The following is a 14,670-nucleotide window of genomic DNA, read 5'->3' on the forward strand; positions in this document are numbered from 1 at the left end:
TCGGTTCCTTAAGCGTCGAAATCTTCTTCGCCACATCTCTGTTCTGCCTTACCAGAGCTTGACCATCAGCGACGGTCCCTGGTGTCGGTGTCTCCGGATACATAAGTTGCTTGACCTTCTTTGGTTCTTGGGCACCGCAGGGTCTTGTTCGCCGCGATTGCTCGGATTGTACCTTGCCATAGCGCTACTACTCTGTAGCTCCGCGCGGGAAGGAGCCGCCTCCATTTGTACCTGCGCCTCTGGATCCTTCACCAGAAGCACGGCGCTACCTGGGTCTTTCTGCGGAACGGCCGCCGAAAGCCATGACTTATTCTTGGAGGACGACCCTTCCGTTCGTGGTATTGGCGCCAGCGTACTCGATGTCCGAGGCGCCGGCTCCCGAACCGGCGATTTTGGCTCCTTGCTTATGCGTGCGAGTGTAGTGTCTCCGCCAGGATGCACTGAATGATGGCTAGCAGACGGCTTTGTCTGCGATTGATTAGCTCCTGGCACTGGGCTCCGTGTCAACGCGCCCGAGGCTATCGCTGAGGTCTGCTTGGGGTCTTGCGACTTCTTCACACGAGCAACCTGAGTTCCAGGAGCCGTGACCGCAGGGCTGCCGGCTTTCAGGCTGCCGCCAATGCTTGTCATATCATTGCTGCGTACGGCGGCGGGTGATGGCCCAGCCTTGCTTTCCTTCTTTAAAGAGCTCACCACAGGCTCATCCTCTAGCTCTTCGACCATATACTCGACATGCGGACCGATCGGAGATATCTGCCTAGACATCCCTGCAGCCGGCGGAGCTTGTTCGATGCGCTGCTGCTTCCGCGCATGCTTGGCGACTCTCTCCACGGCCTCGAACAGACCCTTGTCAACTGCACCTTTCATTTCCGAGGCTGAAGCACCTGGCCTGACTTCGCTCAAGGTCTTTTCCATCTTCGCAGTCGCAGATTCCAGATCTTCCGCTCTGGCCACACCTTTCAGTTGCTTGCCAACGACGTCATCAATCAATGCGCGGATGTCGCCCTTCTCGATCTTGTGTGTACGGATCTCGTCGATAACCTTCTGCAACGCCGACATGTCTACGCCAGGTTGTGGTTGTGGGGAGCGAGCTTGCGTTGCCAGAGACGCAAGTTCGCGGCCGTGCTGCTGCTCTTGCTCGAGCTGAAGGCGGCGGTGGCGGTCAAGCTGTTGACGCAGACTATCCGCCTCGCGTGCTTTAGCCTCGAGCTCTGCGCGGCCACGTGCCTCCTGAACTTTCCGCTCCTCGCGCTCTTTGGCATGTTGCTTCTCATGAACGTGAAGTTGTGCGGCATTCTGCCGACGCAAAGCCTCCATCTCGCGCGTAATAGCAGAGTCTCTGGCTTTACGTTCTTCATGCTCGCGTTTGTCTCGAGCTTTGCGCTCTTCACGTTCGTTCGCCCAATCTTGCTGGAGGTGCTGCTGCTGGGCAGTGAGTGTCTGCTGCATGACAAGCATGCTCTGCTCGGTGGCAGCCAGTCTTTGCCGCAAGGATCGATCGGACTGCTCGTTGTCGACTCTATCGTGGTCAATTTCTGCCCTGTGGCTCTCGTGGTCACTATCGGATAATTCATCGTCACTATCAGACTCCTCCTCGCTGTCGCTACCCTCTTCACCAATGACCCTGCTGTGCGGTGTTGGAGGTCGCTGCAAGTGCCCAACCTGCGGCCTGGTCTGAGGAGATGTGTACTGGATCTGCTGAGCATTGACCTGTTGCACAGCATGTGGAGATTGTGCGTAGTGGATCTGCTGCCTGCTAGTCTGCTGGCTATAGCTCGCCTGCCGCTGGTAACCTGGCGACGGTACCGGCAATGCAGGCAAAGGAGGCGTCATGACTGACTGCATCATGTTCTGCATGTTCTGACGCATGCTCTGCGTCACATTGGCCTGATGCAGCATTACTTGCTGATGGTGCTGCCACGCTTGCTGATGATGCTGATGTGCTTGAGCCGACATTTGCTGACCTGTGATATTCATGTCGCTCTGAGCCGAGTGTACAGCCGCTGAATGTGCAGTCATAGATGGCAAAAGCATTGGAGTACTGCTCTGTGACGATGATGACCAAGATATACTCTGCTGATGAAACTGTCCTGCTGTGGCGCCCTCGTTGCAGCTCCAGTGTTGGCGATTGTGTTGGAAGCCGCCTTGATCTCGTGGTAAGCCTGACATGTTGCTTACGTTACGTCTTGTTATGCAATTAGCTTCGGTGGTGCGCGTCAGTCTCGCGTATCACGAAGAGACGGTGAAAGGCAGTCAAGACAGCTGCGGTGCTTGGGTTGCAGCACTGATAGAATGTGCAAAAGAGAGGGTTGCAAAGCCTTAAGAGCGCTTGCTATTGAACAAGTCCGAACGAGCGTCACTAAGGGTGAGCAGGCGGACCGTACGAATGTGAGGAAACGGATACTGGTAACTGAAGCGTACGTCGTTGCGCAATTTGATTTTCTTGCTAAGCACGTCGTGTAAACTAGATCGCGGGAATATGTGACGTGTATTGTTTTGTGCTGTGCAGTTTATGGCAGTCGATTCCATCTTTACTCGTCCGGCTCGCTGTCAGAGTCGTCATGCTTCCCATCCTCGTTATGGGGCGTCCTCTTCCGTTCATAATCCAGAGCATGCGCAGTCATGAAGGTGCTTCCCATGCGCTTCAGCGCCGCATACACCGGGCTTTCCTGCTCCGAAACTCCTTGTCTCCTCTGCCGCAGAGAGCTAGCTGGCGTACCGGGCGCAACACCGCGCTCAACATCACGGCCGCTGGCGGTGGTGGTTGGCGTAAGACCAGCGCCCATACCAGCCGTCGCGCCGGCCTCACCGCTTGCTACTGCCTCTCTAGCGTCGTGCTCAGATGTATGCACCTCGCGCCGGAGTTCGTACGGTAATGTAGGGTCTCTCTGGGCGCGCATTCGCGTGACATTCGAGCAGTGTTCGTTCTCCACGCGGAATAGCACCCACATACTCCTCCGGAGCACCTCCGAGAAGGCGACAAAGAACGATACAATAGAGGAGTGCTGTATGTCGTCTTTGTAGATGATGTAGAAGATCCAGTTGAAGCGCAGGATTGGATCAAGCGCCATGGCAACGTAATAAGCCCAGACCTGTTTTCGGTACGCCAGTGTGGGGCGGAGCAGCGGATAAGGCTTCGAGTATGCGTTCAAAGGCATCGACCAGTCGTAGTTAAGGTCCCAGAAAGAGCAGTAAGAGCTGTTGATGACGGCTGACGTGAGGAAGAAGGCCATTGTACCGTGTCCGCGATGTAGTCGCCACACCGACAGCGAGACATACTGCAAGATGGTGCACGTATACTTGAAGCCGTTGGCCAAATGGGTCCAGAGCTCCGTATCGTAATAACGACGGAAGCACTGGAGTAGACGCCAGATGCCCGGTAACGTTGTGAAGAATCCGAGCAACATCGAATGGCTTGAGTTGCAGCTTGGCGGGTTGCTCCAGTGCTGCGCATACAGGCAGAAGAAAAGCTCGAGATTGCCAAGCGCGTAGGTCTGCGAGCAGTACATGTCTCCGAGGAAGAAGTCCCGAAATTCAACCGGAAACACACCAGCAAGTAGCAGTCGCCAATTGCTTGTTAAGAACCAAGCGCGACTGCGAGGATAGAACAAGGGCGGTGGAGCGCAGAGTAACACCAGAGAGAGTCCGATGAGGATGACCGGCCAGTAGATATACATGTGGCTCGCTGCGCCGAAGGTTGAGAAGTTGCACCAAACAATAAAGCCGAGCAAAAACCAGAAAAAAGCCGGCATCTCCGCAAGCTGCTTCCAGTCCAGCATATCGCGAGGGTCGAACTCGAAGATGAATTGATAGTTGACTTTGTACTTTGTGAAGACAGCGGCGTCGACAACGAATAAGGCCACTTGAATCAGCATTAGCAGGTAGCCGGCGTAGATCTGCAGCAGGTACGAAGTGTTTGTCTGCTCTGCTGGACTGTATCGAGAGTCCGTCAGACGGATGATACCAGCAACAAGACCTTCGACTCCAAAGACTGCTCCAGCGGCAAGAAGCAGGCCGGCGCGAAAGATGGGCCCGGTGAAGTCGCCAGCTTTCGCGATCTTTGCTCGTAGCTTGCCGACCGCTACTTTGTGGTTACCGCGCTCAAAGTAGCGCGCATACAGATCCTCAACCTGGACGATCAGATCATCCATTGTTGTACTTTCAACGAAGTGCGCTTTGTTGACCTTCTCACTCATGTACCGCAGCGGAGGACTAGCGTTAGCGGTCTTGTCATACTTCTTGTTGATTTTGCGGAATGCGGTTCGATTAAGTAAAGCGTACGATTTAAGCAACTCAAGGCCTCGATAGTACTCTGCGAGGGCGATCTTGAGTTTCCGCTTTGCCTGCCGGTACGGCGGCGCATGGACAGGTCGTCTGGTATAGTCTTGGCTTGGATCTACCACACGACCAGCGCCCACGCCTAAAGCGCGTTCTGGTGTACTAAGCTGCTCCATAGCTTGTGATGTCTTCCCGACCGGTCCGGATCGTGCCTTCTCGAGTGCCTCACGGGTCACTTCCAGTGATCTTTTGAAGGGATGCTGGCGCCGTGATCGCGCAGCACCTCCGTCAACTATGTCGTGACCGTTCGTTTTCGCCTCTGGCTCCGGTAGGTGGTCCCAATCGATATGCTGATTGCCGTTTGCCGTATTCTGCCGGCTTAAGTTTGTTCTGCTGGTTTGTTTGTGCTTCTGCTCCGCTGCGAAAATCTCTTCTGCACGCCTGTCGCGCATGATGTGTAACTGCTCACGGAGAAGCTTGAGCTTCTCTCGAGCTTCTTCCTCCTTCGACTTGTAGAATGATTCTATCTTGTGCAGCTCCTTGTCTAAGAAGAGAAAGAACTCTGCTTGGCGAAAGTCGACCTCGCGGTAAGCTTCCAAGGCCACATCGGTGTTGACGGGTCGGTTGCCACCAGATGGAGCAGCAACGGACGAGAACATTCGTCTCACTAGTGGCTTACTCCCACCGGGCAGAGAATTACTCCGTTCGGTCTGCCGAAGATGCTCAAACCGTTTCGAGGACAGTGCGCTGGCTGGAGCGTCTATTGGCTTTGTGATCTGGTAGGCATTACCTGTGTGCGCTAGCTGAGTCGGAGGTGGTTTGAGGTCACGGCCTGTGACATCTGGAGATCCAGGGCTGACAGGGCGTTCATAGTCATCGTCATGGTGCACATCGATGGCCGGCTGTGGCAGTTCGAGCGTTGGAGCGCGACCTAAATGCTGCATAGCCGGACTCGGATCGTCAGGTGGAGTACCGATGATACTTCCATACCTGGTCAGTCGAGGTCCATCCTGCTTTATCTGCAACGGACTGCGCTCGTTGATAGGTTTGGCCTTCGGTGTTCGTTGACCGTCCTGGGACAGTTGCGGGCTCGGCTCTGCGCTTCTCGACCTGGGAAGGAACAGCGGCGTGTTGCTCGCTTGTGACGCAGGCGCAGAGTCTTGCCCTGGGCGAGCTCGGTCACGCTGGAAGAGGGAGTAAACAGGCGCATCTCGTAGAGAAGCGAACGGACTTCTCGACGGTGGTTTCTGCCGCACCTATAAGCGGCTGCCATCTACACCATGTTGCGCATTTGGATCACGCACCTCGTCCTCGACACTTCTCATTGCCCTCGCCACAGCTTTCAACTTCTTCTTGCCCGTCTTGTAGTCCAAATACTTGTCCTTCCATTCTGCGACCAAGCCGTCTTCCAATTCCTTCGCGAACTTCATCCCGGCCCGCGTTCGTTCTGACGGCCAATGGCCTATACGTCGATTCTGAGAGATGAGACTGGATAGCGGCCGGGCTGTGTCGGCATCGTGCACATTGTTCTACCTACATGTACACCTCGTCCTGCAATGCTAGATTTGCTTCTTCGTCAACGCTCCGCCCAGCTAAAGCCCCTCTAGAATGTGATACATGCCAAACATTGACGTTATTCGAATACGTATGGTAGCTGTTCTCCAACCATGTTGCTTTTCTCATCAAGGTATGGTGTCGGCGACGGCCCGGTATCGTCCCGCATCGCTGCACTCCGTCATCGCAACGCTGTTGTTCTACTCAGGCTGTACAAATGTAAAAGTTACGACACTGATGTAGCAAGGCTGTCCCTATCTCAAACTGGCTGAGAGATCAAAACCACTGCAATGAAGCGCTACGGCGGTACGCGGATGCCTCCAGCTGAGTTTGGCCCCATGAGCAGCTTACACCCTTACACCTACTCCTGCCGTTCGTACCCTGTCAGCCCGAAAGCTTAGCGGTGCTTGATGAGCTTATCCGCATAGCCAAGCTTCTCCGCATGCGGCATTCTGCATCGCGTGATCTCCGTCTATAGCTCTCATTCGCGTTACGACGCCCCACAGTAGAGGCGGGCAAGGTAGGTGGCTGAATATTGCGACTAGAACGTACGTGAGCTTGCCGAACGGTGTACAAGAATCCGCCTGGAAGTGATCTTGCAACAAGCGAACATCAAGCAAGAACATCTGCACCCTCGTAGAAACCCTACCAAACAATGGAGCCTAGCAAAGACGATGCACAGGCGAAGGCCGCAGGACAGCAATTTGATCACGCCCGGCCCTTGCCTATGGATAGGGAGTCTATCGCAAGCTCTGCCGCTGTCTCTACCTCTCCTTTGCTTCATGATCGCGCTAGGATCCTTCGGGGGTAGGAGTCTGAAACGGCTACTCCTGCGCGGCGCAAGTCTTCTATCGGGAGACTTGTGGAGCGCTCGAAAGAGGAGCGCGCCTGATCGCTCGCCACAGCAGAAAGGCTGACAAGCTCCTTCCCGAGATCGTGAGAGCTTTCCGTCGTTACCTAAGCGTTGATGAACAGACAGCTGCAATGTCCGTTCTTGATCCGGACAGCGAGCTGTACAAATTGGTGGCGGAGAACGGGTCATCGCGGGACGAGGGCTGCGTCGATGCGTGGGTCCGAGACCACTGGAAGCAGCTTCGAACACTTGAGCGGATGAGAGCTAAAGCTGCGGTTACGCACGTGCACGGGCTAGAGACGCCTGCCGCCGAGCAAAATCGGTCCCTGCTGCCTGAACAGAAATACAGCTTGAAACAGAAGCGAACAGGAGCATGCATTCTAGAGACATTAAGTAGAACAGCAGGATGGTAGTTCGATGGAACAGCATCTGCTTTGCAACATCTGCTCTGGCTTGCCCTGGCTACAGAGAGCGTGCATCCGTGTTAATAAGAAGAAGATTTTCAGCATGGCGAGTTATGCTAGTCTGCCAACGGCTTCAGTGGCGAGGTACCGAGAAAGAAGCTCGTTGGTATCGCAGGAATGGGGATGATTGCTGTCGTGCCCCACGTAAGCGTGGCCAAATCGGCGGACATCTTTGGCGCTTGGTACCCTGTTGGCGCGACCGTCGCAGTGCTTGTCGTCGCACTATAGGAGACGTGGTCGCTGCTGTCCTTCAAGCAGAATGATGGCGAATCTGTGTATGCAGATCGACAGGCGTACCATTGACCTGTCACGAGCAGCGAAGTCAGCTTTCTGCGTAACAGGGCGTGTCTCGCTGCTGTACACACCATTTCCCGTTTCCGTCCACATCGCGAAATCTTTGATATCAACACCGGTGCAGGGAGCTCCGTCAGCGCAAATCACACGGACTGGGCCACGCTGCGCACCATTGGCTTCGGTGCCGGTCCAGTTGTTGATCTTGATGCTGCTCAGCTGCACTCCGTTACCGGCTACGGTGGACTCGGAGCTCCAGTATTGGTCGATGTTCAAGCTGTAGGCGTTGCCGTGGCCGATGAAGTTCTCGAGAACGACGTCAGACACGGTGCCGTTACCACCGTTAGACTTGATCATATACATCTGGTTTGAGCTCCAGGTGTACACGTCCTTGTAAGTGACGGCACTGATATTAGTGTCACTGCCTAAGGAACCCATGGCGCAGCCACCGGACCAGTTGCAGTAGATCTGTTCGACAAGAATGTTTCTGGCTGGCGACTTCACGGTCACATACTCATCCTAGTGAAATGTTAGAGTCAGGACCTCCACCCGGTAATGTAGTTCTCGTGCCTACCTTGTTCGTCACCATGATATCGTGGATCCAGATATTGGTCGACCAAACATCAATGCCATCAAGCCCGCCTTCGTTGCCGCCGCGAATAGCCAGTGGAGGAGAAGAATTCGAAATCCGTACCGTGTTCGATGAAGATCATATTGCCGCCTGCGGTTCCGTTACGATAGATGATGCCGTCAAGTTGTAGAGCCCATGCATTACCGCCAGATAGGGTAACCCAATTGGCCAGAGCGTAATTCCCATTCGGTATCACGACGACGCCGCCGGATTTGCAAGCATTGAAGGCAGCCTTAAGTGCTGTTGAAATGTCGGTCTTACCGTCCGCAACAGCACCGTATGAGGTTATGTTGCATGTTCGAATAGCTCTCTTCGCAGCGATGGATGTTTTGGGGCCCACGCTGGTGATTATATCTGCGGACTGAGATGCGACCAGCGCAGGGAGCGCCCAGAGGGCCAGCCAGAGCGAGGCGAGCAACATCACAAAACTCGATTCAAGGTGTAAGAAGAGAAGGTATGGAAGTTGAGGCACAGTAAAAAGTGACAATAGTTACACCAGATACCTAGGCAGAGGTAAAGAGTCGATGGGGCGAGCTGACCCGAGGTGCGCAACTGCGGCGACGATTATGTACGCTGCTAGCAGACATCAGGTTCACATACCTGTAGCGTTGCATCGCAGCAAAGATGGCGAGCTCCACGTAAGCCGTGGAAGCGATATCTTGAGACAGCGCGCCCTGCGTACCGCCAAAGTGAATTTGTTGGGGCTGGTCTGGCACGAGGCCGTCGCAGCAATGGGCTGTTGCGTAATAGGAACAAATGCTTCTGAGTGCTAACATCTTCTTAATGCACTCTTTGCATTCCCAACCGACTGCGGTCGTTGTATGATGTACGCACTACGCACTTTTGCACGTGAGATGTCGTGGCTGCGTGAGGAGAGTTGGGCGAGGCGGGAGTCCATTTCTCCGTTTGACGCCCGAGCGGAGCTCGCCGGTGCTTGGGCGACCATTTCACAGCACACTGCGACCGACGGCAGAACTTCTGTGGCCAAGGGCCAGAACAGAAACCCTCGACTGATTAACGCGATAACGTTCATGTATACGAAGAGCCGAGCGTGACCCATATGAGAGCATTGACCTTGACCGTTCGCATATTCTACACCTGAGAAGCCCAGCATGAATACCACGGAGCGCAGTAAACGTCAGAAGCAGCGCAAAGTCCTGCTCATGGGTCGCTCGGGAGCGGGCAAGTCTTCGATGCGATCCATTATCTTCAGCAACTACGTAGCAAAGGATGTACGGAGACTGGGCGCCACCGTAGACGTTGAGCATAGCAACATCAGATTCATGGGAAATCTTATGCTGAATCTATGGGACTGTGGCGGGTAAGACAGTAGGCCGGCGCTCGCCAGTCAATCGACTGAGCTGATGCTTGTGTATTCCAGTCAAGACTCTTTCGTGGAGTCTTACCTCACCAACCAGCGCTCTCACGTTTTCACATCTGTTGCTGTGCTTATCTTCGTTTTCGACATATCTTCAAGAGAAGCTGCAGCGGACTTGTTGAACTTTGCGTCAACGATCAGGGCTCTGCATGAGTTCAGTCCCAACAGTAGAGTGTTCATACTGATTCATAAGATGGACCTCATCCCGGCCGATCAGAAGTCTCGAGTTTTCCAGCAACGCGCGGTAGAGGTACGCTCAACCTGCGAAGACGAAGGCTTCCTTGAGCAGCAGGTCGACTTCTGGGCGACGTCAATATGGGATCAAAGCCTATATCGCGCATGGACGCAGGTGATCTACTTCCTCGTGCCAAATGCTACGGTCATCGAGCGCATGCTGCAGAAGTTGGCTGAGTTGTTGGATGCTCGAGAGCTTGTACTATACGAAAGAACGACATGCTTGGTCGTCACCCACATCACGCGCGGCAGCGAAGGACAAAATCCTTACAGCGACAGATTCGAGCGGCTAAGCAGCATATTAAAGACCCATAAGCATTCTATGGCAAAGCATACCGGTACTTTGGCGTCTGAGGTCTCGTTCGCGGAGATGCAGGTCAAAACTGGCGAATTCATGTTCTTCATCACGCGGCTGACAGAGAACACGAACCTGGCAGTAGTGATGCCAAGCGATGAAGCTACTTTCAATGCAGCTAGGGTGAATGTGCAGCTTGCAAGGCAGGAGTTTGCTCACCTCGACATTGTTGAGAAACGGAGCAAGGATGCTGCGCGGTTCGCAGGCATGAGAGACAGCCTTGGCAGTGATGACATTGCGTCAAAGGGCAGCGAAGATGAAGAGATCGCTTTTGCAAGACCGAAGGACCGCTAGAAGACGCTGCTGGCGTTTCGCAGAGCCCAAAGGTTCTGGCGCGCAAGCACCACGAGCCCTATGTGGGTCATTGGCAAATCTCCTCCCATTCCGCGTCCGCTGTAACGTGACGAACAGTGGACGTTTGCTGGAGGTCTGCGACATAGCTAGTTGCTGTCCACCCTACGATCTTCGCGAGGAGCGCGCCCATCGACGGGTTGAAGCGACAGAATTAGAGCCTTGGTATAGGCATGGGACCATTCAGTACGTTGGTGGCCCTCGCTTCTCGGCTAGCGACAGCCGCTGAGCCTGTTTGCCGTGCCGGCGTACGTATTCGGCACTGGGTCTTCCCGGATCCTGCGCCATGATTATACAGCATAGATCCTGGTCTTGTTCACTAGAAGGTACAAAAGCTATCTTTCGGCCGTACAGATCTGCTGCACAATGAGGTCGAGGTCGGATGCATGGTGGGTAGGTGCTTTCGGGTAGCATAGTATGTTCCTTTTGCTCTGCCACATTGACAAGACGACAAAACGTGGTTGATCATCCGTCTCACGTCTCAGGTACGTAGAGTACGTAGCGACATGCAAGGGCGTTGAATGGAACTACTCGCTTACTGGCGTACGAGCAACTTTCGTCGTTTTAAGATTGTCGCTCCGTGCACATGTCTTGGCGGAGACTCGCGCCACAGCTGTGTCGCAATGCCTGGCCCTCGTCCTCCTCACGCTTATGCAGTGGCAGTGGCTGCCCTGCCGTTTGTGCTCCATATTGGCTTACGTATTCAGTGCACAGATGATACACCCTTTCCCGAGTCTTCCCCGGAGTCGTGGCTTGGCGGCCCAGCGTCCCGAAGGCGCTATTGGGCGTTGGGTGTTTGCTGGTTTCGATCGTGCACATTATGACAGATCGTAGCAAGTAGTAAAGGAATTCTCTCTACCGTCGGAAAGGGTACGGCTGGGCGTTCGCATACGACTGAGACATCACCCCTGCTTCCTCTACGCACATTGATGCACAGGTCAGCGGCTGACTGGATAGTCGGTACATCTTTCATCCTTCCCGTCGTCATACCCACTGTCTCACTGTATTCCAGCGAAGTGGATGAATTTGGAATCTTGAGTATGCTTCCCACGCACGTTGACAGACTCGCAGGTACCCGCAATCTCGGCATGCCTGCAAGCCGCCAAACCTCTGCCCATGAACGCATACAAGACCGTGTGCTGATTTCCGCGGGGTGTTCTTACCGTGCATCGTTAGGTTGTGGGCACCACTGGCGCCTTTTCGGGAGACTGCTACAGCCTTTTCCATGCACAGCCATGATACAATAGTAGTATACAGCCAATGCTTCACATCTGAGCACAATGCTGCCCTTGACAGCTCCCTGGTGCTGTAATCCCAGGTATGATCGTAGCCTGCTGTGCTAGAGAACAAGCCGGAAACCCGGTCTCACATTTTGCCCACGCCTTTTCTTTACGCTACCCGCACACTGCCAGAAGGTGAGCTTCTGTGTCCACCTTCTCTAAGCGCGTCGAAGTACATCGGACTGTAACCATCTTCCCGGGAATGCTCATCGTAAGGGTATATGCAGTCGTGATGTCGCTCAAACTCCACCAGAGGATCTTTTATGCCCCATTGAGATCCAAGCCAAGCACCGCTCCGCGTCTTGTTGGGCCGTTGCAGGACATTGCGAATTTGTAGATGACGGGTTTGAGCATCGATCAGCTGATTCCTGGCGCTGTTCCAACATCGTGAAATCGTCTGGAAGCAATCCAGCGCATTGTTCGTGGCATCCAAAGTGGCGCGTAGGCCGGTTTCCAGACCTCCAGCTCCAACAATGTCAATGGCAAGTATTGCGGCATATCCTGCAAACGGTGTCGAGAGCAACGGGTCGCAACGTTCAGCAGGCGCCGGGATAGAAGATGACAGCTCGGCAAAAGCTGCTTTCTCAGCGCCTAGCATTGTCAATAATTTGTGAGCGTGATGATGTGCGTCCCTTATATTCCGCTTCACGGTTTCGGGAGCCACCACCTTGTATCGGACGTAGCGGTTTAGTCTCATTAGGATGCAGTGGTAGAGGGTATGCGTCGAGACGAACACGATGCCGTATCCGCCCAACATGCTACGTCTGATATTCTCTTCGCTGTAGTGCAGATATTCCGGAAGCCGCGATGACCATCCCTGCAACCTATTCTGCGTTTCCGCGTAAAACGCTTCGTACGCTTCTCTGAAGGAATCGTTGGAACGGTGAATCATCCGGCTAGAGAATGTGAGAACGTCGCCCCAGATCGCTGAAAGGAGGCATAGCCACGCCATGGGACACACCGCACTTGACGGGGTCAGTATCGTTCGGAGAGGCTCCACAATGCCGTTGTTGTAGTATGGAGCATCAGAGACCGATCCACGCTCATAGCAGTCATCGGCACAGGGCAGACGAAGAAAGATATCCCGGAGATCGATCGCGCAAAGCGTGCCACATTCATAGCGATCGAGCAAGAAGCAAGACCAGAATGTGCGACGTCCGCACTCGACGAGCTGTTCCGGTGTAAGCCAGAATTCGATACGTCCACGAGCGCGTAGACGTTCCATTGCATCCGGAGCCGGTTCCGTGAACAGCGACTGGCCACTGCCACTACAGGCACGGATTGCTAGACCTGCAAAGTCCCGAGCAAGGCCGCTGGCACCTTTTCCGGTATAATAGAGCGCCATGACCAGCCGTGCTTGAATCACGGGAAGATCTGACGTGCTGATTGTCGCTAGGATTGCATCTTTCGCGACTTGTGCGCATCGTTTGCCGTAGCCGGAGAAGCGATCGTCTGTAAACACCGAGCCCATTGCTAGCATGGCGTAAAGCATTGTGCGTTCCCGTTGACACTTGTCCGTGGCATGTGTCAGCCAGTCCATGAACCGCTTACGCGGAAACAAGCAATATGCGCCACTATTGACATGGTTGAAGTATGAATCTATAAGATGACGGCTGACCTCTCTGTCAACGGCGAACGGATCTTCTTCCCACGCTAGGACTTTGTCGGGTACAAAGACTGTGGGACCTAAAGCCGCGACGTCAGCGACCTTTGCAACGCCAGCCGATGCAGGCTCCGGTTCCAGGCTAGGAGACGCTGAGCGATGCTTCTTGCTTGGTACATTGGGCGGTGACGGATCCTCCCTTGACCTTCGCTTGGTTATGTTGTGCTCCCCGTTCGGTTCACTGGTGGCCTGTGGAGTAGGATCGGACGCGCCCTTGCGCACAGGGGAGACTGCATCACCTTGCCACGTCGATGTAGCTCCGATTTCTGGATGCATCGGTGCCCTGCGTTGCCGTCAGTGACTGCGACTTGACCGTGTCAGCCATACCTACTTTCGACACGTGCGTTTGGCCTTCTCGCATTGGAGGCAGCTGTTTATGCCTGGCTCGCATTTGATCTTCTTCTCACGACAGTCTAGGCAAGCTAGCGCCAACCGCTTGCGAGGCTTGTTGGCCTTGGTGAGCCCCCATTGAGGGTTTACTTGCTCGCCATCAACATGCGTTGGAATGCGGTGCCCACCCTCGTACACATGGAAAGTGCCCTCATTCGGGATGTCTTTCACGCCGAGATACTTCTTTTGAGGCTCGTTCGCGCAGAGCTGTGCGTTTTCGCTCATCGAGCGATCGCAATTTAGGGTGGTGCTCCGGTACTGGCTGTCATCGGGAGTGCCAGCGTATGGGCTTGGCACCCCGTTAGTGAAGTATGAAGTAGAACAGGATGGGTGTGTGCGATCATGTCTAAGCTGGCTGAAATCTCGTACATCATTGCCGCCATTGTACGGCGATGCCGGTGATGATTGCGGAGGGTGTCGCGCAACTGGACTCGTCTCCAGGATTGGGAGCTCTATGCGGCGCCCTGGCAGACTTGGGTACTGCGTACTCTCCACAGGCGGATGTAGTGCTAAAGGTGGATGCCATCCTTGGAAAGGGCGTGATGTCTCACTATTCCTCGTGCTCGAGTGAGCCAGTGGGTTGAACGACCACTGTGAAGCGAACGCGGACGGGGCATTCGTGTGGGGACCTGGAGACAGCAGGTCACGGAGCCCGGGCAGGATCTGGCCGTGTGGACGGTGGTCGGCGCTTGGATTAGGAGAGGTGTTATATGGGCCGTGCAGTTGTCTCCGCGTTCCAGAGGACTCGGAAACTGAGGGTTGCAGGTAAGGTCTCGGTCGAGGCTCCACCGGGCGAGGCGGTTCAAAAGCCTGCTGGTGAAATGGGGCAGGCTGATGGCGTGGCAAATTCCCACGGTCGCTGTGACTGTGCGTGTTGGTATCGGTGGGCAGAGAGCCGTTTGGTAGCATGGTCTGATTGAAGGTTGTGGCCATCTGGTGTTGATAGCC

At 54.6% G+C, this 14,670-nt stretch overlaps 7 protein-coding genes across 7 annotated transcripts; 3 read left to right on the forward strand and 4 right to left on the reverse strand.

Annotated features, from left to right (window-relative positions):
• Nucleotides 1-48: 48 nt before the first annotated feature.
• Nucleotides 49-1,977, reverse strand: BAUCODRAFT_150328 (uncharacterized protein; the record flags this gene model as incomplete). Its single annotated transcript, XM_007680851.1, has 1 exon — nt 49-1,977. The coding sequence occupies one exon, from the start codon at nt 1,975-1,977 to the stop codon at nt 49-51; it is 1,929 nt and encodes a 642-aa protein (XP_007679041.1).
• Nucleotides 1,978-6,328: 4,351 nt separating this feature from the next.
• BAUCODRAFT_36591 (uncharacterized protein) lies at nt 6,329-6,670 on the forward strand. The gene has a single exon (XM_007680473.1). It carries the CDS (start codon nt 6,488-6,490, stop codon nt 6,641-6,643), a length of 156 nt encoding a protein of 51 aa, XP_007678663.1. The 5' UTR covers nt 6,329-6,487; the 3' UTR covers nt 6,644-6,670.
• Nucleotides 6,671-6,816: 146 nt separating this feature from the next.
• On the forward strand, nt 6,817-7,098 carry BAUCODRAFT_124846 (uncharacterized protein; the record flags this gene model as incomplete). Its single annotated transcript, XM_007680852.1, has 1 exon — nt 6,817-7,098. The coding sequence occupies one exon, from the start codon at nt 6,817-6,819 to the stop codon at nt 7,096-7,098; it is 282 nt and encodes a 93-aa protein (XP_007679042.1).
• A 107-nt stretch (nt 7,099-7,205) lies between these two features.
• On the reverse strand, nt 7,206-8,492 carry BAUCODRAFT_150330 (glycoside hydrolase family 28 protein; the record flags this gene model as incomplete). Its single annotated transcript, XM_007680853.1, has 4 exons — nt 7,206-7,453; nt 7,515-7,959; nt 8,015-8,082; nt 8,135-8,492. 4 exons carry the CDS (start codon nt 8,490-8,492, stop codon nt 7,206-7,208), a joined length of 1,119 nt encoding a protein of 372 aa, XP_007679043.1.
• Nucleotides 8,493-8,981: 489 nt separating this feature from the next.
• On the forward strand, nt 8,982-10,332 carry BAUCODRAFT_112878 (uncharacterized protein; the record flags this gene model as incomplete). The annotated part of the gene is made up of 2 exons (XM_007680854.1): nt 8,982-9,392; nt 9,453-10,332. Exons 1-2 carry the CDS (start codon nt 9,184-9,186, stop codon nt 10,330-10,332), a joined length of 1,089 nt encoding a protein of 362 aa, XP_007679044.1. The 5' UTR covers nt 8,982-9,183.
• A 653-nt stretch (nt 10,333-10,985) lies between these two features.
• Nucleotides 10,986-11,657, reverse strand: BAUCODRAFT_221393 (uncharacterized protein). The gene is made up of 2 exons (XM_007680855.1): nt 11,608-11,657; nt 10,986-11,585 (listed from the first exon to the last, which is right to left on the reverse strand). Exon 2 carries the CDS (start codon nt 11,513-11,515, stop codon nt 11,168-11,170), a length of 348 nt encoding a protein of 115 aa, XP_007679045.1. The 5' UTR covers nt 11,516-11,585; nt 11,608-11,657; the 3' UTR covers nt 10,986-11,167.
• Nucleotides 11,658-11,778: 121 nt separating this feature from the next.
• BAUCODRAFT_74686 (uncharacterized protein) lies at nt 11,779-13,947 on the reverse strand (the record flags this gene model as incomplete). The annotated part of the gene is made up of 2 exons (XM_007680583.1): nt 11,779-13,513; nt 13,664-13,947. 2 exons carry the CDS (start codon nt 13,945-13,947, stop codon nt 11,779-11,781), a joined length of 2,019 nt encoding a protein of 672 aa, XP_007678773.1.
• Nucleotides 13,948-14,670: the final 723 nt, after the last annotated feature.

The sequence above is a fragment of the Baudoinia panamericana genome, assembly GCF_000338955.1.
Source record: "Baudoinia panamericana UAMH 10762 unplaced genomic scaffold BAUCOscaffold_10, whole genome shotgun sequence".
Lineage (NCBI taxonomy): Eukaryota > Fungi > Ascomycota > Dothideomycetes > Mycosphaerellales > Teratosphaeriaceae > Baudoinia > Baudoinia panamericana.

Excerpts from the sequence above, each read along its gene's own strand:
- BAUCODRAFT_36591 (XM_007680473.1), top strand. The coding sequence starts at position 6,488 with ATGGAGCCTAGCAAAGACGATGCACAGGCGAAGGCCGCAGGACAGCAA.
- BAUCODRAFT_221393 (XM_007680855.1), bottom strand. The coding sequence starts at position 11,515 with ATGCGTTCATGGGCAGAGGTTTGGCGGCTTGCAGGCATGCCGAGATTG.